Here is a 27323-nt window from a genome sequence, read left to right as displayed (position 1 = left end):
CTCCTGAGGTGACTCAGAAGCTCAAGGTCATTGTAGTTTGAATGAGGTTGGTCCCCACAGGCTCACACATCTGAAGATCTGGTTGCAAGTTGGTAGAACTGTTTGGAAAGGAGGAGGAGGTGTGTCACTGATGGTGGGCTCTGAGGTTTCAAAAGTCCATGCCATTCACAGTTAACGCGCTCTCTCTCTGTCTCTATCCCTCCCTCCCTCCCTCCCTCTCTCCCTCCCTCCCTCCCTCCCTCCCTCCCTCCCTCCCTCCCTCCCTCCGGCTTGTAGACCTAAGCAGTAGCTGTCAGTTACAGCTCCAGTGCCAGGTCTGCTTGTCTGCTACCATTCTCGCCACCGTGGCCACCGTGGACTCAACTTCTAGCTCTGTAATCCCCTACAAATGCTTTCTTTTCTTAGTCCTCTTGGTCATAGTGGAATGAAGTCATTCTCACTAGATAATGAGTTCTAGGCCGGCTACACGAGACACTATCTCAGAAGAAAAAAGAAAAAGAGAGAAGGCTGCAGAAATGGCTCAATGGATAAGAGCACTTGCTCTTGCAGAGGACCTGGCTGGATTCCCAGAATCCACATGGTGGCTTATAATCATCTACAACTCTGGTCCCAGGGGATCCAGTACCATCTTCTGACCTCTGTGGGCACCAGGCAGACACGTAGTACACACACATACATGCAAACAAAACACTCATGCTCAAAAATAATAAAATAAATAAATCTTTAAAAAACTGTTTGAAGGGAGAAAGCAAATGAGGTTATGGCTCTAAGGTAAGTGTTTGGATCATGTCCAAGACCCTGAAGTCCACCACCAGGAATGAGGGAGGGGGAAAGAAGCAGGGAAAAGAAATGATCATAACAGGCAAGCGAATTTATTTGTTTATAGGTTTTAGGCTTTCTTGTTCTTTGTGGGGTTTTTTGGGGGGGGGGGATTGGGTGTTTTGTAGACAGGGCTTCTCTGTGGAGCTCTGGCTATCCTGGAACTTGCTCTGTAGACCAGGCTGGCCTCAAACTCACAGAGATCTGTCTGCTTCTGCCTGCCAAGTGCTGGAATTAAGGGTGTGCACCACCACTGCCTGACTGGCAAGTAAATTTATAATGAAGTTTTTACTATTCAGTAAGGACTGACCTTACACGGACATATATTTTTTATTGTGTATTATATGTTTATATTATACATGCATTTTACTATATGTTTATTATATATTCTATACATTATATAGAAGGGCATGCTAAAAAGAGCTCTTCTGTGTAAATAAAGGATATATCAGCTATAACAAACTTCCTATTAGGAAAAGCGAGGTTATTTTTAGGAGGAGGACTCTGGTTACACAAAATAAGTAAAGGACATCTCATGCTAAATAAAGCGAGCTGAAATCTTTCCTCACATAACTACCGGAAATAGGCACGGCATGGCTTAAAGAAGGGAAAAGTCTATAAATAAAAACAGAAAGAAGGAAAGCCTACTGCCCCACACAAGAAAAACAGACAACCACACTAAACTCAGCGTGTGCACACACACACATGCACATGCAGGCACACACATGCATGCGTGCATGCAGCTACAGAGTGCCTGCCTGGCGTGCATGAGGCCCTGCATTGCGCGTGTGTGCTGATGCTTACACTGGACTCCTTGGCAAAGCAGTTTAACGAGCGACTTCACAAGGCACAGCCACCTGTTAGGCTGTTATTTTGGCCCATCTATTTTCAATGACAACTTTGACACACAAGCCAGAGACACACCACCATAGCAACATAAGCGGCCGGGTGCTAGAGGATGAATATTTTTAAGGGGTGACTTATAGCCCCTGCAGGGCTGGAAATAAACAAATCCTTTGCATTTATTACTGTGACACACCTACCACCCAGCAAACTCGGACTTGGGTTTTCCCACCAGTCACTTGGAGAGTGTACCACACAATTGTACCACACAATTCCCCTAAAAGGGGGGAATTTTAACTTTTGTGTGTGTGTATATGTGTATGGTATGTGTGGTATATGTTTGTGTGTACATGTGTGTGTGTGTGTGTGTGTGTGTGTGTGTGTGTGTGTTTGTAGGCCAGAAGTTGACAGTTGTTTTTCTCGACTGTGCCACCCTCATTTCTGAGACTGTCTCTCACTGAACCTGGAGCTCACTGGTTCAGTCAGACCAGCTGCCAGTGTGTTCCGGGGATCCTTCTATCTCCACCTCCCCAGTGCTCATGTTTTCAAACTTAGGGGTCACAACCTGTACCCCAAATAAGGCCCACCCACCCAAAGAGCCAAGCCAAAAATGGAAAGCAGAAAAATGAGACTTAGCCATTGTGGTCCATGGGAAGAGGATGGCTCTTTTCATTGGCTAACTGAAGTTAGTCAGTTCAGTAAGACTGGGATCACAAGTGAGGGCTATGAGGGCTGAAGAGATGGTTCAGGGCTAAGAGTACTTGCTGCTCTTGCAGAGAACCCGGGTACAGTTCCCAGTACCCACATGGCAATGCAATCATTTGCAACTCTAGTGCCAGGGGATCTGACTTCTGAGAGTACCAGGCACATGGTATGTATACATGATGCAACACACTCATACACATAAAATAAAACAAGCTAAAAACACAGTAACAGAAAGGGAGGACTACCATCCTCTGGATTTTACGTGGGTACTGGGGATGCAAACAGAAGACCCCATGTTTTTGCAGCAGGCATCTTACCTGCTGAGCCGTCCACTGCATCCTTAAAACACAATTTCAAAGGTGAGTCAGGCACTCCAAAGAGAAAACAGATTCTAGTACGGCATTTCACACACAGCTCGCACAAGCATTGATGTCACCAGCAGTCCCCGCAATGGGACAATGACTTCCCTGCCTTATGTTTGCTCAGCGGACTCTGTGACTCAAGTGACCAGTGCCATGGGGAAAGGAAAAAGAAGAGTGCTTTGTTGGTGGTGTTTATTTGTTTGTATTGCTTTGGGGGAGCATAGAGGGGAACTCTGGGGGTACAGGGTCTCACACACACTAGGCAAGGTCTTGCTATGTTAAATTTGAGAATCTAGGATTAAATAGGTTGCATCTTTACAAATCAAATCAGAGATATAGGATAAGGAGGGAAGACTCTGATCCACTAACCACCTGTCCACTCTGCCCTACTGCTACCTAAACCGGAAGTCCCAGCTCGGAGGCACTTAGTTGGCTCAGGGAAGCAAATTTCAGAGATGTTTAGTGAAATAAAAGAGCAGACCAACAAGAACAGAAGACACATCACATATCCGGAAGTGATGGTGCCACACATTTGGAAGTGATGATCGGCGCTTCTGGGGGTGATTCTTTTGGGAGGGGGCAATTAGCAGGACTCACAACGTCAACACCGCAAGGTGTGGCTGATTAGCCATCCAAAAAGTTTCAACGAAAACAGAAAGCAAGCGATTACCCGGCTGGGGATGAGCCGCACCCACAGGTGTGTCTCTGGCAAAGCTGGCAGCCAGGAGTTGGGATGGACAGGTTTCACCCCTGTGCAGATTCCAAGAACACCCAAGGCAGATCTGAGCCAAGCGGGAGCCCCTGCAAGCGCTTCCCAGCTGCATCTTTTGACTTTGTTCTCAGCTTAGTTAAAAAGGAAAGGCCTAGAAGGCCCTTGGGTCAAGTTCTTCCTCCATGTGGGCCAGAACAGCCTTAAGGAGAAAGCCATGCTGCAGATGAAAAACAGATGAAGGTCGGTGATTTGACTGCTTTTGATCTCAGAACCAGTAGGGAATTCTTATCTTTAAAAAATAAAATGGCTGTGCCAGAGAGATGATTCAGCGGTCAAGAGCACTTGCTGCTCTTGGGGAGAAGTTCGGTTCAGTTTCCAGTGCCGCTTACACTCCAGTTCCAGAGGATGTAACATCCTCTTCTGGTTTCTGTGAGCACCAAACACACACACACACACACACACACACACACACACACACACACACGGAGCACAGACACACACAAACACCCACCTCCCATCCCCCCCAACACACACGGTGCACAGACATGCTTGTGATCAAAACATCCATACACATAATCAAAGTGGCTTTGATCCCTGTAATCCCAGTACTCAGGAGACTAAGGCAGAATTTAATGCCAGTTTGGGCTACAGCGAAAGTTCAAGGACCACGTGGGCTACATGAGATCCTGCCTCACATACGACCAAAAAAATAAAATAAAATAAAAACGAATTAAACTAAATTAATAAAAATAAAGGATTCTGATTGAATCAACACTGGGAGGGGGGGATGCGGGGCAGGGCGAGAGAAGGAGGAGGGAGGGGAGAGAGACAAACTCCAGGAGGGGTGTGAATAGGAAGGAGTGTGAACATCTCTGTAAGTAATGGCTAATTTTAAAAACACTCGCCCATTTCAGAAGTGTTTTTCTTGAGAAGCCAAAAGATTACTCCATTTAGACAACTAATAGCCTAATCATTATCTTTTTTTTTTAACAGCCAGATCTTGGCAGGGAAACACGTCTAAGTACAATAGTATCTATAGCTGTAAGTCATCCTGTTCAAACCCATAATCACACTTTGCGTCCAAATTTCCATCACACACAGTCCAAAAGAGGTAAACTATTTTGGTTTGGTTTGATTTGGCTTTTTAAGACAGGGTTTCTCTGTGTAACTCTGGCTGTCTTGGAACTTGCTCAGGTTGGCCTCAAACTCACAGAGATCCACCTGCCTCTGCCTTCTGAGTGCTGAGATTGAAGGCGTGCGCCACCACCTCCCGACCACTTAGAATAATTAAAGAAAAGAAAAAAAATCACAGGAAAAAAGTGTAAAAGATTTTGTCTCATCTTCAGTAGACATGGGTTAAGTCTCCAGCTTGCAATGTATAAATCATGCCCAAGGAACCAAATGCATCTCAAGGGATCAAGCTCTCTGAAGGTGGGAGGGTTAGATAGCCACCCCTCCTTACCTCTCAACCCTGGTCATTTAGCAAAAGAGCTATTTTCTTAGCTTGTTTGAGTACTGAGAAAGCCAGGCTCAGCAACCATGGATCGTGACGGAGGGTGATACACGCGTGCTGTCGTTTCAGAAGAAGGCAAATTCAGCAAAATGTTCCAAAGAGAGGCTAATGTCACCGGGACACCAGCCCCAGAAATCACACATTCAGATGACATGTTCTATAGGGCATAAGCACAAGGTTCTCTTCTGGCAATTCTTGCCTTCACGAAAACCACCCGTCGAAGCGACAGAATGATGGTAGCCGGGGGCTGGAGGAAGGAGGAGCTGTGTGCGTGATACGAACACAGTTTGGTGGCACATACCTGTATGCACACCTTTGGTCCCAGGCAGCAGAGGTAGGCAGATCTCAGCGAGCTTGGGGTCAGTCTGGGCAACATAGCGAATTCCAGCGAGGCAGAGTATGCATGGGCATTATTAATTAAGACAAAGCAAAACCAGCCTGAAGAACAAAGTGAGACCCTGTTTCACAAAATAAGATGAAGAAGAGGAAGAGGAGGAGGAGGAAGGCTGGCAAGATGGCTGGGCAACGTGATGAGTAAAGGCCCCTGCCAAAGCATGACAACCTAAATTCAACCCCAGGGACCCACATGGTAGAACCAATGCCTTCAAGTTAACCTCTGACCCCCATACATAGACACACAACAAAGCAATTAAAGTAAAATGCAATAAAAATTGTAATAGCTAATGAGGGACGCATGATGTAGCTCAGTGGTATGTACAAATCTGGATGCAATCCCCGGTATTACCGAAATAATAATATTAATAATTACTATTATTATAATTATGATGATGATGCCGGGAAAGGGATAATCAAGTTTCCTCTGCTGGGCATCACTGAACGTATCAACAGCACTCCAGGGCAGACCCCATGCCCAGGGCTCGTCGGCATACACGAAACAGACTCCGCATTTTGTTTTGTATGTTTTGTCTTACTGGTTTTTTGTTCATTTTGATTTTCTTCTCTCTCTCTCTTTTTTTTTTTTTTTTGCTTCAAGAGAGAGAGGGAGAGAAAACCTGAAGTTGGTTGTATGAGAAGGTCAGGAGGACCTGGGAGAGATGGGGGATGGGAAGGAACGTGATGCATGAAAATATGAATAAGTAAAATAAAAATCTAGTACGACCCAGATGGTTAGCTCGTGAACCAAAAGCCCAACTTGGAGGCATCAAGAATGACGAGAAGGAAACCACGACCATGCTCACGGGTTAATAAGCCATCATCCTGACTTAAATTACTTCTTCCCTCTCGAGTTAAACATTCATAAAATTCTAAGAAAATAAGGTAACATTCTAACCGTACTTCCTTACTGAGAAAAGGAGTCCAATTAATGTCTGTTTCAACCTTGTACGGGAATAAAAGCATTATCTCTAATCAAATATTCTGCCTTCCACTTTAGAAGAACACTCGTCAGTACCAACTTCGCTTGTCTGAAAGGCTTCAAAAAGTCATGATATTTTTCCTTATTTTAGCTAAGTATTTTGAAGCCAACACACTTTTTTCTCTGCTAAAGGACAATATAGCAGTTCCCCTGAACTAAAACGGTAGCACTTTGGCTGCTGCTACAAAAGCCAAGGTCACTAACTGCGGTCTTGGGGGGCTGGCTTCACGGTTAGGAACATAGTCTTCTGTCCCAGGAGAGCCAAAATAAACGCTTTCCCTCTTTAAGATGGCTAACGATCACTATCCTCCAATGAGAAGAGTCGTAATGTCACTGAAAACAATGAAAAGAACATGGTGGAACAGACCTTTAATGAGAACAGCCAAGCATGGTGGTGGACAGCCTTGATCCCCAACACTCAGGAGGCACAGGCAGGCAGGTCTCTGGAGGTTTGAAGCCAGTCTATAGTGCATTCCAGGCTAGCCCCGGCTATGTAGGATTACCCTGTCTCAAACAAACAAACAAAGAACGCTGAAAAGAAAACACATCCTTAGATTCCTGGGGAGAAATGTAAAAATGTGTGGCTCTCTATCAACACTACTGAAATAGAAGTTATAACCTAAAATGAATTATTTTAGGTAGACAATCCTTACCGGAAAGTGTAAATCCCGGTTTTGTGCATGTGTGTGCGCACGTGTGCGCGTGCGTGGTATGTGTACACGGGTATATGTGAGGATGCGTGTACCTATACAACAGCATGCAGAACCCAGAAGATGATGTCAGGTGTCCGGCTCAATCACACTCCACTTCATTCATTCGTTCCCTTAAGATAGGGTCTCTGGGGGCTGGAGAGATGGCTCAGTGGTTAAGAGCATTGCCTATTCTTCCAAAGATCCTGAGTTCAATTCCCAGTAACCACATGGTGGCTCACAACCATCTGTAATGAGGTCTGGTGCCTTCTTCTGGCCTGCAGGCATACACACAGACAGAACATTGTATACGCTTTAAATAAATAAATATTTTTTTAAAAAACTGCCTTCAAATTTCAATTAAGTAATTAAAAAAAAAGATAGGGTCTCTCACCTGACCTGGCAGCCAGCAAGCCTGGGGGTCAGGTAATAGCAGTGGTGGGGGAATCCTCCTGTCTCCACCACCATCCCTAATACCCCGATACACACAGTGGCAAGCGCAGCTATTTTGTTTGTTTTGTGTTGTTTTGAGACAGGGTCTATCGATGCAGTCCTGGCTGTTCTGGAATTGGATGTACAGACCAGGCTGGCCTCAAACTCAGAGAACACCCGCCTCTCCCAAGGGCTGAGGTTAAATTAGGCGGGCGTCACTTATACCCCGCTCTCAAGTCTAAGATTTTGTCTCACTGTGACTTTTGTTTTGTTTTGTTTTTTTGTTTTTTGAGACAGGGTTTCTCTGTGGTTTTGGAGCCTGTCCTGGAACTAGCTCTTGTAGACCAGGCTGGTCTCGAACTCACAGAGATCTGCCTGCCTCTGCCTCCCAAGTGCTGGGATTAAAGGCGTGCGCCACCACCACCCGGCCTTACTGTGACTTTTTAATGTAGGCGACCATGCTGGGCCTTCACTCCACCGCTGAACAACAGCCTCTCAGAGCAAGAATCTTCACGTTAAGGTTTTGTTCAGGGATCAAGAGCGGCTCAGCAGTTAAGAGCACTTGCTAGTCTTGCACGGGACTGCAGCTTAGTTCCCAACACCCACATCAGGTGACTGGCTCCCAATTCCAGCTCCAGTGGCTCCAACACCCTCTTTTGGCCTCTGCAGGCCCTACACTCAAGTGCATATATAGCCACACATTGACACTCACATATATACATAAATAAATAACAAATTAAATCCTTATTTTAAAAAATAAATATTTTACTCTAGGGGCTAGAAGTGTCGCTCAGTGGTAGGGAACCTCCCTGGAATATGTGAGGTCCTAGCTGTGGTTTCTAGACCCTTCCCTCTAAAGAAGGATTTCTTAGTCCACATGCTGTAGGACTCTGTAAGAGGACTATTACTTTGCCTGTTTGATTTATAAACTGTCGCAGGGCGGTGGTGGTGCACGCCTTTAATCCCAGCACTCGGGAGGCAGAGGCAGGCGGATCTCTGTGAGTTCGAGGCCAACTTGGTCTTACATAGTGTGTTCCAGGACTATACAGTCTGCTAGGACTACAAAGAAAACCTGTCTCAAAAAGTTAAAAAAAGAGAAAAAAATGAAAAAAAAAGACAAAAGGAAGAAGGGAAAGAGAGAGAGAAAGAGAGGGAGAGGTGAGTCAAGGTTGTCAGAGTGGCTGCCTAGCACCGTGAGGTCCTAGGCTCAACCTGCATTCTGGAGGGAGGGAAACGCAAGCCTGAGACGTTAACAAACAGAATCTCTGGGGCGGCAAAAACGCAGCAATGAACGGTACATTTTGATCATCCCTGAGACCTCAGACCTTCCAGTCTGCTTACTTTCAGGCGAATGACTGGAAGTTTGCAGAGGCCCAACGTGGCCCTGTCTGTCCCCAGCATTATTTCCAGACACTAATTTTGGGCAAGTCCCAGGAGCTCCCGAGCTCCCGTCCTACAGATGACGCCTCTGGAAGCCAAAGGTTTCTGCTGCCATTAAAAGGGATAATTTCCAGGAGCGTAGGGGTAGTTCTCTTTTTAGATCACAAATGACAAAAGTTCTTTTCAAAGGGGAATATGATTCATTATTAAAGTCATACAGAAGAAGTTGCTCGGCTTAATGCTTATGTTAAGCGGCTCCACCGCCCCTTTCAAGGGAACAAATCTTGCAACGTGGTACCGTCTGGCCTTGCAAAGTCAAATCAAAACCTTTTTGGTTGCTGTTTGGGTTTGGTGGTGGTGGTGATATTGCGGATTTGATCCAGGGCCCTGAGTACATTTACAGATCAAACTTAATTTAACATTCATCGTTTCATAGTCTCCACGAACCATCTAGTGTTGCTTAGCTTACAAACAGCCAAAAAAAAAAAAGCCAGGTAGATGGCACAGACTCACGACTGTTCAAAGATCTGAGAGAGTATCTATTCCAATGCACAAAACTCAAGTCCAAGTGGATCAAAGACCTCAACATAAAACCAACCACACTGAACCTCATAGAAGAGAAAGTGGGAAGTACACTTGAACGCATTGGCACAGGCGACCACTTCCTAGATATAACTCTAGTAGCACAGACACTGAAACAATTAATAAATGGGACTTCCTGAAACTGAGAAGCTTCTGTAAAGCAAAAGACACAGTCAATAAGACAAAATGGCAGCCTACAGAATGAGAAAAGATCTTCACCAACCCCACATCGGACAGAGGGATGATCTCCAAAATATATAAAGAACTCAAGAAATTTGACATCAAAACACCAAATAATCCAGTTAAAAATGGGGTACAGATCTAAACAGAGAATTCTCAACAGAAGAATTTCAAATGGCTGAAAGATAGTTAAGGAAATGTTCAACATCCTTAGTCATCAGAGAAATGCAAATCAAAACGACTCTGAGATTCCATCTTACACCTGTAAGAATGGTCAAGATCAAAAACACTGATGACAACTTACCCTGGAGAGGTTGTGAAGTAAGGGAATACTCCTCTATTGCTGGTGGGAGTGCAAGCTGGTACAGCCCCTCTGAAGATCAGTGTGGTGATTTCTCAGTAAATTAGGAAGCAATACCACTTTTGGGTATATATCCAAAGGATGCTCAATCGTGCCACAAGGACATGTGCTCAACTATGTTCATAGCAGCATTGTTTATCATAGCCAGAACCTGGAAATAACCTAAATGCCGCTTGATCCAAGAATGGATAAGGAAAACGTGGTACATGTACACAATGGAGCACTACACAACAGAAAAAAATAATGACATCTTGAAATTTGCGGGCAAATGGATGGATCTAGAAAACATCATATTGAGTGAGGTAACCCAGACCCAGAAAGACAAATATCACATGTACTCACTCATAAGTGACTTTTAGACATAAAGCAAAGAAAAACCAGCCTACAATTCATAATCCCAGAGAACCTAGACAACAAAGAGGACCCTAAGAGAGACATTCATGGAAATAGAAAAAGACAAAATCTCCTGAGTAAATTGGGCACATGGGGACCATGGGAGGGTAGTGGAGGAAGGGAGAGGAAGTTGGGGGGTGCAGAAAAACATACAGCTCAATAAAAACAATTTTAATAAAAGAGCTGAGAGTAAAAGACTAGTGAGTGCTCACCTGCAGATGGGAGGTTAAAGGTTGCCTGGGGGAGGGGAGACACAGTCCCCTGAAGCCACTGGTAAGTTGGCCTTATTTGAGTAAATAAGCCCACCCCTGCTCCTGCAGGCATTCCCTGGTAAAACCATGGATCACAGGGGGTCTGGAGGGGACTTGGTGAGAAGGGGCTTGCAGAGAGATAATGGTTGAGGGTGGAGCAAGACCAAAATATATTACATGTGTGTACGTAACTGTGGAGGAATAAAAATACTAAGTAAACTACAGCCAAGTCACACCCCACCGGGTCCTCGTGCCACAGGGTAGCTGGCTAGTTGCTTACTGTGAGCTGAGCTGCCAGGAGACAGAGCTTACACAACTCCTATGTCAGAAAGGAAAATGGAGATGGCCGAGATAAAAGAGGATGGGTGTACAGCCCTGGGCTTTCTAGGGACTGTGCAGTCCAACACACGGCTTTCCAGGAAGCGTGGGTACGAGATTCAATAACGAATTGTATTACGATCTATAAGCTGCCTGTGTACGTCATGCAAAGTCACAAACCCTTTGCCAAAGGCAGGACATGCACTTTGCCATCGTCAGAATAAATGAATGGCCAGGTGCACAGGCACAAAGACTGAGATGCCAGCACCAGGGTGGCTGAGGCAGGAGGACCGCAATTTCAAAGCACCAAATAGAAAGCACAAAATTCAGTCTTGGGAAAAACACACACACACACACACACACACACACACACACACACACACATTTAAAGACTGAAAGGGGGGAAGGAATAAGCGGGGCTGAGGGTGGAGCTCCATGGTAGAGTGCTTGCCCCTGCATGAAAGGAAGAGAAAGGGAAAGCCTGCTATAAATAAAACAGATGCCAGGAGATATAAAGAATCCAGCAAGTAAGACCCAGAGAAGGGCTTGGGTATGATGGTGCACGCGTTTAAACCCAGCACTCAGGAAGCAGAGGCAAGAAGATCTCAATGAGTTCAAGACCAGCCTGGTCTATGTAGTGAGCTCCAGGGCAGCTAGGAGTCCCTGTCTCAGATAGATAGATAGATAGATAGATAGATAGATAGATAGATAGATAGATAGATAGATAGATAGATAAGCAGCCCAGAGAAGATTTAAAGAATTTAGTTACAGTAAAACCTAAATTAATAGTTATTTTTCCACTCTTCAGTTGATCCAGTTCTTTTAAATAAAAACTAAGGTAGCTGGGCAGTGGTGTAGAAAGCAGGTGGATCTCTGAGTTCGAGGTCAGCCTGGTCTACAGAGCGAGTTCCAGATCAGCCAAGGTTACACGGAGAAACCCTGTCTGTGTAACAACCTTGTTTGTTTTTGTTTTTGAAGACAGGTTTTCTCTGTGTAACAACCTAAACTGTCCTGCAATTCACTCTGTAGACCAGGCTGGCCTTGAACTCACAGAGCTCAGCCCGCCTCTGCCTCCCAGTGTTAGAATTAAAGGCATGTGCCAACTCTTTACCAGGTGAAACCCTGTCTTGAAAAACCTAAGAAAGAAACAAAGAAACAAAGAAAGAAAACAAGAAACAAAGAAAGAAAACAAGAAACAAAGAAAGAAAAACCAACAAAAAAATCATGAAGATTAAGGAGGGTTTTTTTTTCCAGTGCAAAAATACAGACTTAGAAACTTCAGAATGAGGCCTTCATATAACTAATACAATCAGACCAGAGTGGGGAGGGTGTCGTGTGAGTGAGTGTATCTGTGTTAAATGTGTATGTGTCTCTGTGTGCAGTGTGTGTGAGTGTGCATAAGTGTGTGTCTGTGTTTCTGTGTCTGTTTGTGTGTATCTGTGTCTGTGTATAAGCATGTGTGAATACAAGTCTGTATCTGTATGTGTCTGCATATGTATCTATGTGTTTGTGTGAGTATGCCTGCGTCTGTATAGATGTGAATGTATGTCCCTGTGTGTGGATATACGTGTGTTTCTCTATGAGTCTTCTCTTTATGTATATATCTCTGTGTGTTTGAGTGAAAGACAGAGAGAGAGAGAAAGAGAATGAATTTGGAACCAGGGAGCAATTTTGGGAGATTAGCCACTTAGATTAAGTGCTTAAATAACATTATTATAGGGTGTCATCAAATTACATTTGTTTGGCCACTCTTACTTAGGATGATTCAGTCTGACAAAGAAACACCACCCTAGGATAGAATGCTGAGGGACTTAAAGGGCCGATGATTTTTCTGCGCTAGGGAACAACTGGAGTTGTAGACAGTCATGCTTCAGTTGAACTTAAAGGGGGAAAAGAAAAACAACAGGGCTAGAGAGACAGCTCCGTAGGTAAGACGCAACTTACGGGGACCACAACTTTTCAACTTACTCATAATTTCCAGCTTAGACCTTTCTGCTGGTGGAGTTCTCTGAAGCTGATACTCAAATAACTCTATGTGCCTCTTCAATTTTCGTGTGTGTGTGTGTGTGTGTGTGTGTGTGTGAACTCTGGTGCACAGCTGCCATGATGTAAACATTCAGTTCTGAGGATAAACCCAGGGTAAACCTCACCTTTCACCCTGAGAAAGGGAACTTCTGTACAAGCTTGAAGACGTGGGTTTCTATCTCCAGCGCCCATCTAAAGAGCCAGCCCTAAGCGTGTGCCTGCGACCGCAGAACTATGTGTTGAAACGGAGACCATTGGGGTTTGCTGGCTGACAGACTAGTTCCAGATTGACTGAGTCTCTGTCTCGAGGGAATAAGGTAGAGTGTGATAAAGGACACAAACGTCTTTCTCTGGCCTCTGTGTACACAACACACATACACGCAAACCTGGACCTGATGAGACATGCCTGTGACCCCAACACTTGGGAGGTTAAGGCCAGAGGACCACTGAGTGTTCCAGGCCAGTCTAGGGAAATCCTAAGTCAAAACAAATAAGTCAGTAATAAAAAGTTAAGAAGTGGAGTGAGTCACGAGATAATCTGACGGTCTGATAAGAACTTCCGTTGGCTCCTCGTTTAGACACAGGACTTGACTTCCACTCTGTCTAAAGAGGCATTTTGAAGAGCAGGCTCTTTCTGTCAGCGTGCTGGGAAATAGAAAATGAGTCACTTTAATCCTCACTGCTCAAGTCTTGGCGAGCTCTGACTTCAGCATTTCTAAGCCAACAAACAGCATTGCATGACGCTGTCCAAGCAGCCAGGAAGTGGTGGGGGACCCCAGACTTCCTTTGTCATCATTTATAACGACGCCGGAGGCCAAGACAGAATGTCCTGGGCTTCGACCCCTACCTGCAACCACATGCATTCTGAGCAGTGTGCCCTGCCTAGCCCAGGAGGTTCTGCCATCTAGACAGAAGTGACTGAGGCACAGTTTAAATGGCCAAGGAGCCCAGATGTCTTGAACACCGCTGGCAGACATTACCATCACCAAGAACTGGCTCTCTGTGAAAACAACTCCTCAAGAGCAGCGATACTGGGTTAACTCTGCCTGAAGCTCTGAGGTGCCTCCATCCCCTGAGAGGGGCTGACCAGGGTGGTCCTTATGAACTAGGACCACAGTGACCTGCAGCATCCTGCATCCCTGAGGCTGGCCCTAGGTCCACTTTTCAGCAATAAATGTGTTTCCCTTCCTAATTCTGACCTACATCACAGCCATTTGGTTCAAATCTGGCACACACGTTTTTTTCCTCACACTGTCTCAGAAGATGACATGATTTTTCTGCAGAGTTGTCTAGATCCAAACAGCTACAGGCATTTATTTCCTCGAGAACAGGGACCGCAACTTACGGGGACCACAACTTTTCAATTTACTCATAATTTCTAGCTCAGACCTTTCTGCTGGCGGAGTTCTCTGAAGCTGGTGTTCAAATAACTCTATGCGCCTCTTCAATTTGTGTGTGTGTGTGTGTGAGTGTGTGTGTGTGTGCTCACATGCGCGTTGTCTTGTGTGTGTTACTGTGAGCTCTGGTGCACACCTGCCACAATGTAAACATTCAGTTCTGAGGATAAACCCAGGACAAATCTCACCTTTCCCCCTTGAGACAGGGAACTTCTGTTGTTCTCCTGCTGCATGGATTGAACGAGCTGGCCTGAGAACTTCAGAAAGTCTCCCGGCTGCCTCCAGACACGTTGCCTGTTTCCAGCTTCTATGTGGGTGACTGAGATTCAAACTCGGGTCCTCATGCTCGGGCGACAAGTGCTTTCACCCACAGAGCCACCTCCTGAGGCCATCCCTTGAACCATGTTTAAAAAGCTTTATGGAGCCGGGCAGCGGTGATGCACACCTTTGATTCCAGCATTCAAGAAGCAGAGGCAACCAGAGTTTGAGGCCAGTCTGGTCTACAGTGTGAGTTCCAGGATGGGCTCCAAAAGCTACACCGAGAAACCCTGTCTTGAAATACCCAAAAGAAAAAAGTTTTACTGATTTTGACTTTACATAGCAATCTGATTGCTCCTCTTCTGTCCCTGGTGCAGGATCCCATTCATGTCAGGCAAGTACTCAGCTATTAAGCTTCATCCCCTGTCCAAAACCACCAGCTCCAAACCGTTAATGAACCTCCCCTGTGTCCTCTGTTCCCTGAGCTCCCGAAAGGCAGTGATTGTGTCTGCCTTGCTTATGGCGCTGTCCCCAAGCACTGGGCACCCAGAAGGAGACCAAGAATGTATCTGCGAAGTGAATACTTTCATTATGGTTCAAATACCTGCAACTTTTCATAGCCATAAATGCTGCAAATTCAACCCACAGCTCCTTCTCTCCTCCAATGGAGGCTCTCAATCCAGCCCGTCGCCTCACGCTAGGCAGAATGGCTCCACCCTGTCTATATTTGATCCTCTGCCCTTGAACACGGTGGGCCTGGGCCAACCAGAGGGTTCTCTTGGAAAAGGGGTCCCAGAAGTCAGCGATGACAAAGTCAAGAGATTAAAACTTGCAGCAGACACTCCATTGGCTTTGAAAAAACCAAGTGCCATGTCAGTAAAAGGATGATATGGCAGGAAATAGGAAGTGGCCTCTAGAAACCAATCTTTAGTTGACAGCCAGGAAGAAGTGGGGCCTTAATTCTCCACCAGCAAGGAACTTTATTTTGTCACAACCATGTGAGCTTCATCTGCCTAACAGCCTACCCACCCCACCAAAAAACAAAACAAAACAAAACAAAAAAAAAACAAAAAACTCCACTGGGAATCCCACAAAATTCCCAATTTCTAGGAGGAGTAATTTAGAATTTGCCTTTTCCTCTCTCGTGGGGCAGAATGGATCATACTCACAGCCTTCCTGATTCCTCACTATCTCATATCTTGGTCTTTTTACCCCAAGAGGGGGTTAGAAATGTTTTCTACTTTTCAGAAAGGTTTTCAGAGTTGCCTAAACTATCCAGACCTTAGCCAACAGACAACAGGACAACATCCAGGCCTGCCAGTCAGGGGACCCAGCCTTCACTCTCATCCTGCAGTCTGGATGTACTTTTCCATGACGATTGCTACTGAAAAACACACTGTCAGGCGATCTACATAGTGAGTTCCAAGCCAGTTAAGCTCCATACTAATACCTTAGGTCTCAAAACTAAACGAACAAAATGTTGATGACTTGACGCTGTGTATACACACACTCACACACACACATACTCACACACTTAAAAATTTGAGGATAAGTGGTCATGGCGATATACGGCAGATCTCTGTGCGTTCGAGGCCAGCTTGGCCTCATAGTGACTTCCAGGATATCCAGGGCAATGGAGAGAAACCCTGCCTCAAAACAAAACAAAACAAAGATCCCTGAGGTTCTGTCTCAGTGCCCACATAGCACGAGCAGGATCCCAGATTCCAACTCCCTACACACCCAACCCCAACACCACACACACACACACACACACACACACACACACACAAAGTAATTTTCCATTGTCTGGAAATAATAGTCTCTGAAATAAGCACACCCGCTATTCCGTGAACATCAGTTAGTATAATCCGATGCACAGACTCTGAGACTTTTAGGGTTGGGGCTGGAGGGATGCTCAAAGGTGAAGGGACCCCAGCTTTGGCCCAGGCACCCACAGAACGTATCACACCCACCTACCATACTAGCTCCAGGGCACCCAACACTCTCTCCTGGCCTCCATGGTCACTTCATTCATGCGTTACACATACATGCAGGCAGGGAAACATTCAAACAAATAAAATGAAAATAATCTTTTTTTAAGGGAAAAAAAGAATTTTAAGAAGTATGTCTAAGACCCTGGGTTTGAGACCCCAACACCAATGTCTGCCCACCAGCAGAGATGATCTCACTCTCTCTCTTTCTCAGATGTGATAGCAGATAACTAAACTACCACATTCAACTCCGCTGTGCTAAGAACAGCGTGCATTTTTATTCCTTCACGGTCCAGCATCTGTTCTCCATGACAGGTGTCCCCTTAAGTGACTGGGGAGGTGCAGTGGCCCTTCCCGCACAGAGTCAACTTCCCGTCCGATCCCCCAGCAGGCCTGCATCTGCTCCTTGTCTACTCCATTAGTGTGAGAACCTGCACTTAGCCATTAGCCCTCCACGCCACTCAGGGGCAAGACTGCAGCTCTGCACGATAGCAGGGTGGCTTTGGAAACACTGTCCGCTGTCTGTGAGGACACAGGCAAAGGAAGCTCACTCAGAAATCAAACTCACGGTCCTAGCCTTGGTTCCTCTCAAACTAGGAGCAGTCGGAAAAAATTAAAACAAGAGATTAAAAAAAGAAAACGTTTTCCACACTCTGAGGAGCCTTTAGCCTTCACAGTCAAGGGTACCACCGCGTACGGCACACAAGGCAGATGACAGTATCAGCCTTTTCTTCTGGAAGGCCTGCAGGGGGCTTGCAGAGGCACTAGGTCACAATTTCCAATGGAGAGGGAGGAGAGGAGGAGAGAGGGAGGAGAGAGGAGGAGAGAGGAGGAGAGAGGGGAGAGAGAGGAGGAGAGAGGAGGAGAGAGGAGGAGAGAGGAGCAGCGGACCTGCACCCTAGCATCTCCATCTCCCTCCTGGGGGAGGGGGAGCACACCCAGCTCCCGAGTCTGTTCTCAGAAACAGCAGTAAAGGAGCTCTCCTGGGGCCCAGGGATCCTGGGTAGTAGAGGGCTGGCTGTCCCCCAGAGCAGAGCACAAAGTAACATCCTTCTGTTTTCTTTTTGCCTCTTTCCTTGAAGAAGAGATGAGAGGTTTCTGTTTTTCTTCATGGTGCAGCGAATCCCTAAAGACCATAAATAAACGCCTACCTGCACATTTGGGAGGGCAGTCAGGATATATTTTTTTAAAAAAGAAAAGTAGTTTTATGTTTTATTTTAAAAACAAAAGCTAAGATTCCTACCTTGCATTCTCTTAGGATGGGCTTAGGTCTCCTTATTTGCTTACTTATTTATTTAGACAGAGTCTCAGCAGACAGCACAGACTGACTTTGAACCGTTTTTTATTTTATGTGTATGGAGGTTTTTCTGCCGCATGTATGTATCATGTGGCGTGTGTGTCTGGTGCCCTCGGAGGTCAGAGGAAGGTACTGGATCCCATGGTATTGGAGTTATAGATGGTTGTGAGAAACCATGTGGGTGCTGGGAATGAAACCCCAGTCCTCTAGAAGAGCAATGGGTGCTCTTAACTGCTGAGCCATCTCTCGGGTTCATGGCCTGGAGCTCTTAATTCTCCCATCTTAGTTGCCCTGTTGCTAGAACCAGAGGCATGCACCATCACACCCAGGTAATAATTTTCATATGTTTGTTGATTTTTAGGTCTACAGACTTATCATAGTGCTCAAGAACGCTAAGCCAACACTCTTCCATCCTAGACACACTTCTGTAGTTTCTAACAGGGACTATACTTCTGTGTCTCCCGGGTAGACACAGGGTCTGAGTCTCCAAGCTGCCTTCAACTAGGAAACACCCCGTATACATGCTATATGGCTACATGGGGCTTGGGGAGAACATCTTCTAGCAACAGGGATTACCCAGAGAGAAACCGCAGCCTACAGCCTCCAATGAAAAAAGTTCATACCAGATATCAGAGGCCCTGTTCCAACCCAGCCGCCACTTTAGCTATGAGACAGGCTGGATGAGCCCTCCTCCTATAGGCCTGGAGTCCTCTGGGAAACAACAGCGTGGCTACAGACACCGCTAATACATAGCGCTTCCAAGTCTGAATTTCCACAATCTAGATGATTCAGAGGAAGACAGCAGCTTCATCATTACAGGGCTGTCAGGCCCAGCCCCAACCCTGAGTCAGTAACTCCCTACCAGGCTTATGTTATTAAATACCGGCTGTATTTAACACCAGTGAAGCTTTTTGTCTGGCTGTTCTTGGGTGGTTATTTTGTTTTGTTGGTTTTTTTTTAATTAAATTTAACCCATAATGGGCTATGGAATGTCTCATCCAGTAAAGATATTTTGTCACCAGATCTGGTAACCTGAACTCTATCCCGGGGGACCCACTTGGGATAAGATGAGACGTTTCTCCTACAAGTTATCCTGACCTCCACATGGCGAGCATACACGTATACAAATAAATAAAAGTATTTTTTTTGACCATGCATGGAGCGCATGCAAGAGAGAGTTCCGTCAGAACTGTGGTTAAGTGCTGAGTCCAATCTCCCACACCACATACTTGTGGAGGGGTGGGGAGAGGTGGGACTGGGAGAAGAGGAAGAGGAAGAGGAAAGCAACGGGACTCACAGCACTGGGGAGGCACCCAGCAGTGCTGGTGAGGGGGCAGAGGCAGGACCTCGGTGAGTTCAAGGCCAGCCTGCACCCAAGTGAGTTCCAAAACAAAAAACAACACTGGGAGGCAGAAACAGGCAGATCCCTGGGGCTCTCTGGCCAGCCAGCCTAGCTGACTTGGCAGGCCATTCCAAACCAGTGAAAGGCCTTATTATCTAGAAGAAGAAAAAAAATGATCTGAGGTCTGAGGAAGGACACCCAAGGTTGTCCTCTGTCCTCTGACTTCAACAAGTGTACAGGAACACACACAATCACCACTAATCCATGGAATTTTGCTTCTTAAATTCCTTATTCTGAACCCCCTCCCCCGTGTGTGTGTGTGTGTGTGTGTGTGTGTGTGAGAGAGAGAGAGAGAGAGAGAGAGAGAGAGAGAGAGAGAGAGAGAGCGTGCGTAACACTGGGGACAAGCCCAGGCTTTCAACCTTGCGCGGCCAGCCTTCTTTCACTGAAATACACACAAACGCACCATTAACCCTGCTCTAGACTGGGGCTCAGCTTTGTTTTCTCAGTCTCTCGGAGCCGTTCTCTTTCCTGGAACCGCGGAACATTTTATGTGTTAAAACAAGACTGGCCGGCGAGCAGAAGTCAATACTCTCTGTAACATTTCAAAGGCCCCCGGATTTTTATTTCGAGGATAGTGCTGACTTTATGTTTTCAAGAAATGATTTTCCTTTCCCTGGCTTAAACACTGCAAAGAGCAGCGTAAGGGAAAACAAACAATGGCATTACCAACGTGTTCCTCCTCAATCTGCCATTAACTAGTGCCGCGGCCGGCAACAACAACGTTGAAACGTTTTGGGGGGTGCCGGGGACAGTCTCATCACTGACTTCAAGCTTACTACACAGCTGAAGATGACTCTGAACTCTCCCACATCCCTCCAGGCTCTGGACTCCACCTCCCGAGTGCTGGCATTACTAACACCAGCCACCACACCTCTACCTGGTAACCCCGAACTCTCCACCAAGCAGTCAGAGGTCAAGTAGGGTCAGAGGATAAGGAGAGGGGACAAAGACCAGACACTGACTCTCCAAAACCCAGGCATTTGCTTCCTTGGCCAAACCCCAGCCAGTGCTACTAATTCACAGCTAAAGTTAATCAGGAACGAGCAGCAGAAGGGTCACACGGGCGTCAAGTTCATACGAGCCGGAAGTTGAAGCAAAAGTTCAGCTACCATCTTCTGCACCCAGATACTCAAGGTCCTCCAGAGTGCTGAGCGTTAAGGCCAGCAAGCACCCCAGGATGGCAGAGACTACGGGGTGCTCCACCAGTTTGGACTCTGAGTGTCTGACACGTGGCCAGCTAAGTCTACTTTTCTTACCCATCAGATGATTTGGCTAATCTGAATTCTTTCCTTTTGAGGCTTCCTATCTAAACTGCCCCCATTTGCATCTCTGATGAAATAGAGAACAATTCCACAACGCAACCTCAGAGGCAGGACCCCAACCCGCCATGTTCAAGGTCGTGTTCAATCCCTAGTAATACAAAGAGAATAAGAATAAAAGTTCAAAATCAAAATATGACCTCATAGAAATGGAGTCATATTTATTTTAGTCTGAGTTAAACATTAAATAATTTATAATTATCCTACTGGTAAAGTCTAGCTTACTTGGCCAATTAAGAGAGAGCTTCCTAGCCAGGTGTGACAGTGCACTTGGGAGGCTGAGTCTGGTGGACCTGAGTCTTGAGGCTAGTCAAATCTACAAAGAAACACTATCTCAAGAAAAGGAGGAAAGAAGGACCATCCACCTGTGCCACTCAGTCCTAGCTGCTCCACTGAATACTAACAAATGCGGGGGGGGGGGGGGGGGATGCTTTGCCTGTGTGCTTAAGGAAACACGAGAAGAATACCAACCAAGATAAAGAGCTGTAGTTAGTGGGGAAAGAAAGGCTGGGTGGGGTGACATACATCTTTAATCCCAACCAGTGCAGATCTCTGGGAGTTTGAGGCCAGTCTGGTCTAGATAATGAGTTCCAGGACTACACAGACACTGTCTAAATAGAAAGAAAGAAAGAAAGAAAGAAAGAAAGAAAGAAAGAAAGAAAGAAAGAAAGAGATAGAAAGGAGGGAGGGAGGGAAGGAGGGAAGGAGGGAAGAAAGAAAGAAAGAAGATTCTAGAACTGGATCTTTTCTTCATTATCTCTGACAGTCTTTGAATATTTCATGAAATCTCATTGTGGGAGGACCCACAATTCCACAGTCATCTCCACCAGGGGACTGAATGGAAGCACACAACCACCTCCAAGTTGCCCAAGTCCTGTTTATCAGACCCTGAAGGGGAAGGCAGCGTCAGCACCAGGGAGAGTGATGGCGTGTGTGTGTGTGTGTGTGTGTGTGTGTGTGTGTGTGTGTGTGTGTGTGTTCAATCCCATTCATTTGCCTTTCTTCAGTCTTCACAAAGCTGTACGCTGCTACTCCATTATTAAGGGTTAAAAGCACCTAATCACCCGGCTTCCACCGTTAAAAACCCAGCTCAAAACGCTGCCACCCCTAAAAAACGTATGCACTCCAAGCTTGTTGATAAGGCTGTGTGGGTGGGGGGCGGGGACATGGCTGAGCTCTCCCTCCTAATCTTTGGCAGCCAGTGTCGAGTGTCGTTTTGTAAACTTCAGGCTACTTTGATCTTGTCTTGGATTGTCCTAGGGTCTCACCTTAACACTAGAGCCAGATGCCAAAGGAAGATTGCTGGCCCCCCTCCAGGAGTCAGCCATAGCTTGAATAACACAAAAGCACAGGGCCCTTTAACAAAGTAGTGAGTGGATCACATGTCTGATAGATTAAATGCACCGGTTTTAAATACAAATACGTTGCGGATCGCTGACTTCATTTGTTGCCACACCAAACCACACGAGTCTATTTCAAATTGCCTTGATTGGCTTCATGTTCTCGCTGTTGAGTCCCTGGACAGACGCAAAGCACTTGTGAAATATCCAAATAGTGGAGAGGAGAAAGGGGAACGAAAGGGAAGCCCGGGCCAGAGTGACCCTTACTGAGTCACCGTTTCCTGAATGGCGGAGATCGCTGTTGGGGAGGGGTGGGGGTGGGGGTCGGGAGAAGGCAAGCTGACCTGCGCATGGAGGCCGAACCCTTAAGCAAGGAGCCCCCCACCCTGCAGCTCCGACACCCAGAGCCTGGCCCGGCGTGCTGGAGCGCCCTCCGGTGGCCACGCCGCAGGCCCCACCACTGGGACTCTTCCACAGACCACGCTCTCCGCCGTGGAAGGAACGAGACACGCAGAAAGTTTCCGAGCCAGGCGGTCAGCAAAAGACTAGTCAGGTACCGGAGGGGGCCTGGATGCTCCGGCTGGGCAGAAGCCAGCGCCCAGACCGGAGGCGACAAGGAGAAGTCGGGGGGTCTAAACTGACCCCTCAAGGCCTCCGACGTGACTCCGGGCGGGACTCTGGTCTGCAGATCCCACCCGCGCGGGATTTGTCTCTGCAAGCCCACCTTGGCAAAGGGGTGTATGGGTACAGTGCATACCTCCACGGCGGGGTACCCTCGACACCCTGGCTGCAAAGCATGCTAGGGCTCTTGTTGGACTCAGTGCATTTGCTTAATTGGAGGGAGGGGGCGCAGCGGCTCCCAGTGACGCATTGTGGTCCCTAGTAATCTGATTCCAGACGTCCCTGAAGAGCCCACCTTGACTCTCCCGCCCCACCCCCACGCCACCTTCCCCCGGCCGGGGTGATGAGTGGGAACGGCAAATACCTGCCTCCTCCCCTCCAGCCTCCAGGTTTGGGCGCCAGGGTAGCACCCGGGTTTTCCAGCCGCACGCAGTGGACCCGCTGGCCGAGTGGCGGCGGCTGGAGACCAGGGGCGGGCCGGCGAGGCCCGGCGCAGTGCCTACCTCGTCCACTGTGAGCGGCATGCAGATTCGGTACTCCTTCAGCAGCATGGTCCTGCCGGCCGCGGACCGCGGGGAAGAAGGGGGCGTCCCAACAGATGAGCAAGGTTGGCGCCCAGCGGAAGGCAAGGGCACTGGGAGCCGGCGAGCGAAGCAGCCCCGGCGGTGCGCTCAGCTCCTGGCTGCCTCCGGTCCGCCCTGGAACATGTCAAGCTTCGAGTCCCGGTGTCTGTGACTCCCCCGCCTCCTTCCTCGCGGAGATCAGCCCTCCCGGTATTGCAAAGTCAGGGATTGAGGGGAGGGAGACCCGCGGGAGACAGCTCGAATCGGTAGCCCCGGGCTGGTAGGCGCGGCCACCAGATCAGGACATGCCCGGCAGCGGGCAAGAGAGGCAAGAGGGAGGGGAAAAAAGATTTCCACAAATTCAAACAAATGCACAAAAGTCACCCTCTCGATCCTCGTCCGAAAGCAAAGCTGAACCTTGCGAGCCCCCTTTTCCTTCGACCAGTCTACCCTGGGCTAATGTCACCAGGAACACATTGCCTCAGGAACCGGCGATGCTGACTTTCCAAACAAAGGCTCGCTGGTCTCCTCTCCCCGGGCGGTAAACAAGATTTCCTGCTCTTTTTTAGGGCCAGTCCCCGAGTCTCTCCAGAGCTCAGCTGGGAGAGAAAAGGGAAGCCGCCGCCGCCAGGGCTCTCCCCTGTTCTGGGCCCCGGGTGTCTCCAAGCTCGGAGGGTGGCTGCCAGCGCCTTGCGCGCGTCCCCTCCCCCGAGTCCCTCGGCTCTGCGAGCGCCGTGAGTGCCAGTGAGTTTGCAGCTACCTCGCCGCGTCTGGAGAGACCGCGCCGAGCTGCAGTGTGCCTGGGGCCGGGAGGTGGGTGCGGGAGGAGCGAGAGCGACCAGGCTGACATCAGCAGCGGCCGCGGCGGGGAGGGTAGCCCCATCCGGCCAATGGGGAAACGGCAAAGAATGTGGAGGATTTAAACAAAACAGCATGTCTCTCCCCGTCTTCTGCCAGACGCCGCCAAGGCTGTCCCGGAACCCATAGCAGCGAGCGCCGACGAGGATCTCAAAGAGGGGTTATCCTGGACTCTTAAAATACTGAGATCTGTTTTCTAATGTACCTGGGCTACCACAGGGTTCTCTACTTCGACGCTCTGAAAACGCTCTGTTTCCAAAGACCCCCTTGACTTTGGGGGCGGGGGTCTTTACAAAAGCCCACTGCGAGCATTTTTCTCTCTGATAGGGTAAGCAAGGCCTGAGCAAGAAAAGTGATGATTTTGAGAATGTGTTTTCTAACATGCTCTCGAGACGGAATCCTGCAGCGGTGTGGGTAACAACAAAGTACACACACACACACACACACACACACACAGAGAGAGAGAGAGAGAGAGAGAGAGAGAGAGAGAGAGAGAGAGAGAGAGACAGAGAGAGACAGACAGAGAGAGAGAGACAGACAGACAGACAGACAGACAGACACTCCCTGTCATCACTTGTTACCTCTTACGCCCTGGCTCTGCAATCCTATTGCAGGATTCTCAGAGCAGGAAGAATAGGTTTTCGTGTCAGCACTTCTAAGTTCAAAAAGTCACAGTGAAACGTCAATAAAAATGCCTGGGGTGTTGGTATTTCATCCATATTAAACAGATCTCTCGTTTTAACCACGAGAAGCACATTCTTTAGTTACTCAGGAAGCAGCATGTAACTGCTGAAGTCTGGTTTTCATTTGTCTGGTATTCGGTTTTTTTTAGCTTGTTTTTTCTAAAAATGAAAAAGAAATGCATCCACTGCTTATACGAGAATAATCTGTAAGCATCACTGGTTCTCAAATAAATATACATAGATGTGTGTGTGTGTGTGCTTGTGAGCTCTGATGACCCACATCTACTCAAAGGGCTTATATTGGGCAATGCAGATTATGCAGACCTCAATGATACAGTATTTTAAATTATAATCAATAAATCATAAAGCAATGTAATGGGGATGGGCTGTGGCTAAAGTTGTCCAGATGGCCCAACTGAGTTTAGATTTCAGGGAATGTGATCCAGCCAGCTAGGAAAATGACACCCTAAATCTAACTTATATTTTGGTAAAAACAAAACAAAAAAACCTATTTTCTAGATAAATGCTTTATTGATATAAATGTTTCCCAAAGTTGGTTCAGAAACATTTACAGCAGCTAATTAAAGCTAAACCAAATTCCTTAAGGTGGGGAATTTGTTTCTGTTTTTTAGGACTAAGTTTCTCTGTGTAGTCCTGGCTATCCTGGAACTCTGTAGGCCAGGCTGGCTTCAGAACTCAGAGATCCGCCTGCCTCTGCCTCCCAAGTGCTGGAATTAAAGGCATGCGCCACTACTGCCCTTTGAGATAGAGGGGTAGAGAATTTAAATCTGACACTGTAGTGTTGGATAATAACACTATGGAAGGGGGCGACAAAGAAAAAGTAATCCCCGCTGTTTTTTCTTTTTTCTCTTAGTGGAGTAGCTCTTCATCCCCTATGCAGGGGCAGGTCCCACACAGATCCTCCCATGTGTTTTAAATCACCTCTAGACTGCTTATATTGTCTAACACAATGTAAGGAGCTGCTATACAGTGAATAACGACAGAGAAACATCTTCACGTGCTCAGTACAGTAGTGTTTCTGTGCATTTTTGATCTGGGTGGAGGGTGCATCAACAGGCAAAGAAACTGCCCTGCCCTCTCCGCCCCGCCCTCCCCCCCCCCAGGCACTGCTGGCAGTCTGTTCCCTCCCACCTCCTGTTGCAAGGTGACTTCCCAACGGACTCTCTTTTCCCTCCCAATCAGCTTCTTTATTGCCGTCACATTAACACTGTGTGAGCACAGCTCTAATGCTAGCTAGCACCTTAAAAGCCTTTTGGTGAAGGCAGCAGGCTCTGAGGCTGTCTCTCCCATGTCAGCCCACTAGTATTTCCTAACCCTTATGGCTGCAGAAGACCTCCACCTTCTGCTCGATCCTTCTGCTCATCCCCTTGTCTTCTCAGAGAATCCTCCATGCCGTCTTAACCCTTGCGACATCATTTTAAAGGCAAGCATTGTCTATCTGTGTGTTATGGAAAGCGATGCGGATGGCAATATGCTGAATTGGTTGGGACACAATAAGAGAGGTGACTGTATCAACATAATACTACAGAAAACATATGGGAACATATGGACTAGAGAGGGAATGAAAAAGAGAGGAGGAATATAAACGATCTGAGCAGGAATTGGGGTTGGCTAGTATTCATTACTATGGCTCTTGTTCTGGGGTTAGGAAGAGTTCATTCATAACTCATTTGGTCTAGAGGAGGAGAGCGCCATCTACTGGTCAAAGGTGGTGAGTGCTTGCAAATGTTTCAAGCCCTGCCTTCACCAGCAAACGCGTGACAAGAACTGTACCGTTTTTGTTTTTGTTTTTGGGACAGGGTTATCTCCGTAGCCCTGCCTGTTCTGGAATTTGTTCTGTAGGTCAGAATGACCTTGAACGCAGAGATCCACCTGCTTCTGCCTCCTGAGTGCTGGGAGTGAAGACATGTGCCACCATGCTTGGCCATACCTTTGTTTCTCTTAAGCCAATGAAGCCATGGTAACGGTTGGTAAGAAGGTTGTCCATTAAGGATGGAAAATCATCAGTTATCGGTCATCACATTTAAAAATGCGTGTGGGGCACAAAGGATGTAAAGATATCATATGTGCTGACTTGAGACCGATGACACTTCATGGTGGGGGGTCACTGAAGGCATTTAACGGCATTCTTGGTTTCAGTGATTAAATGTGCCAACCATCCAGCATTTGGCTGTGTTGGGATGGGGGTGATAAGGAATCAGGGTGAGATTCATCGAGCATATGCCAATGTCTAGCAGTTCTGAGCTTGATTGAGACTGACTTTCAGCTTGTCCAAATAGAACTAGGGGGTGGGGTACGAGGAATGTAGTTCAGTAAGAGAACTCATGCTCAAAGTCCTGGGGCCTTCTATTCTTCTTGCTCTACAGTGAGAAGAAAGGGTTGAAGGAAGAAAATAATTTTAAAAAGAAAAACCAGGCCTTATGGGCTGGACAGATGGCTCAGCTGTTAAGAACACTTGCTGCTCTTCTAGAAGACGCCAGTTCATGTTGGGAGCCATTCAGCCTGGTCTCAGATCAGCGTTTGAATGCCTGAGGTCCAATGGTTCTCCTCGAGGCAAGGATGGTGAGGATGCTCTCTCGCTGGATCACAGGACAGTGCCGGACTCTACTGAAATTATGCAGCTTGCAGGC

General features: G+C 47.2%; 1 protein-coding gene across 1 annotated transcript in view; it reads right to left on the bottom strand.

Annotated features, from left to right (window-relative positions):
* Nucleotides 1-23959, bottom strand: part of Pitpnc1 (phosphatidylinositol transfer protein cytoplasmic 1) — a 276715-nt gene extending 252756 nt beyond the window's left edge. The window contains exon 1 of the mRNA XM_075990302.1: nucleotides 23072-23959. Within this exon, the coding sequence (XP_075846417.1) occupies nucleotides 23072-23119 (48 nt within the window). The 5' untranslated portion in view covers nucleotides 23120-23959. The remainder of the gene's footprint in view (nucleotides 1-23071) is intronic.
* Between the last annotated feature and the right edge of the window lie 3364 nt (nucleotides 23960-27323).

This window comes from Microtus pennsylvanicus, chromosome 11 (genome assembly GCF_037038515.1).
Source record: "Microtus pennsylvanicus isolate mMicPen1 chromosome 11, mMicPen1.hap1, whole genome shotgun sequence".
In the NCBI taxonomy this organism is placed as follows: domain Eukaryota; kingdom Metazoa; phylum Chordata; class Mammalia; order Rodentia; family Cricetidae; genus Microtus; species Microtus pennsylvanicus.
The sequence above is the reverse complement of the archived record's forward strand: the minus strand, read 5'-3'. Positions and strand labels throughout refer to the sequence as shown.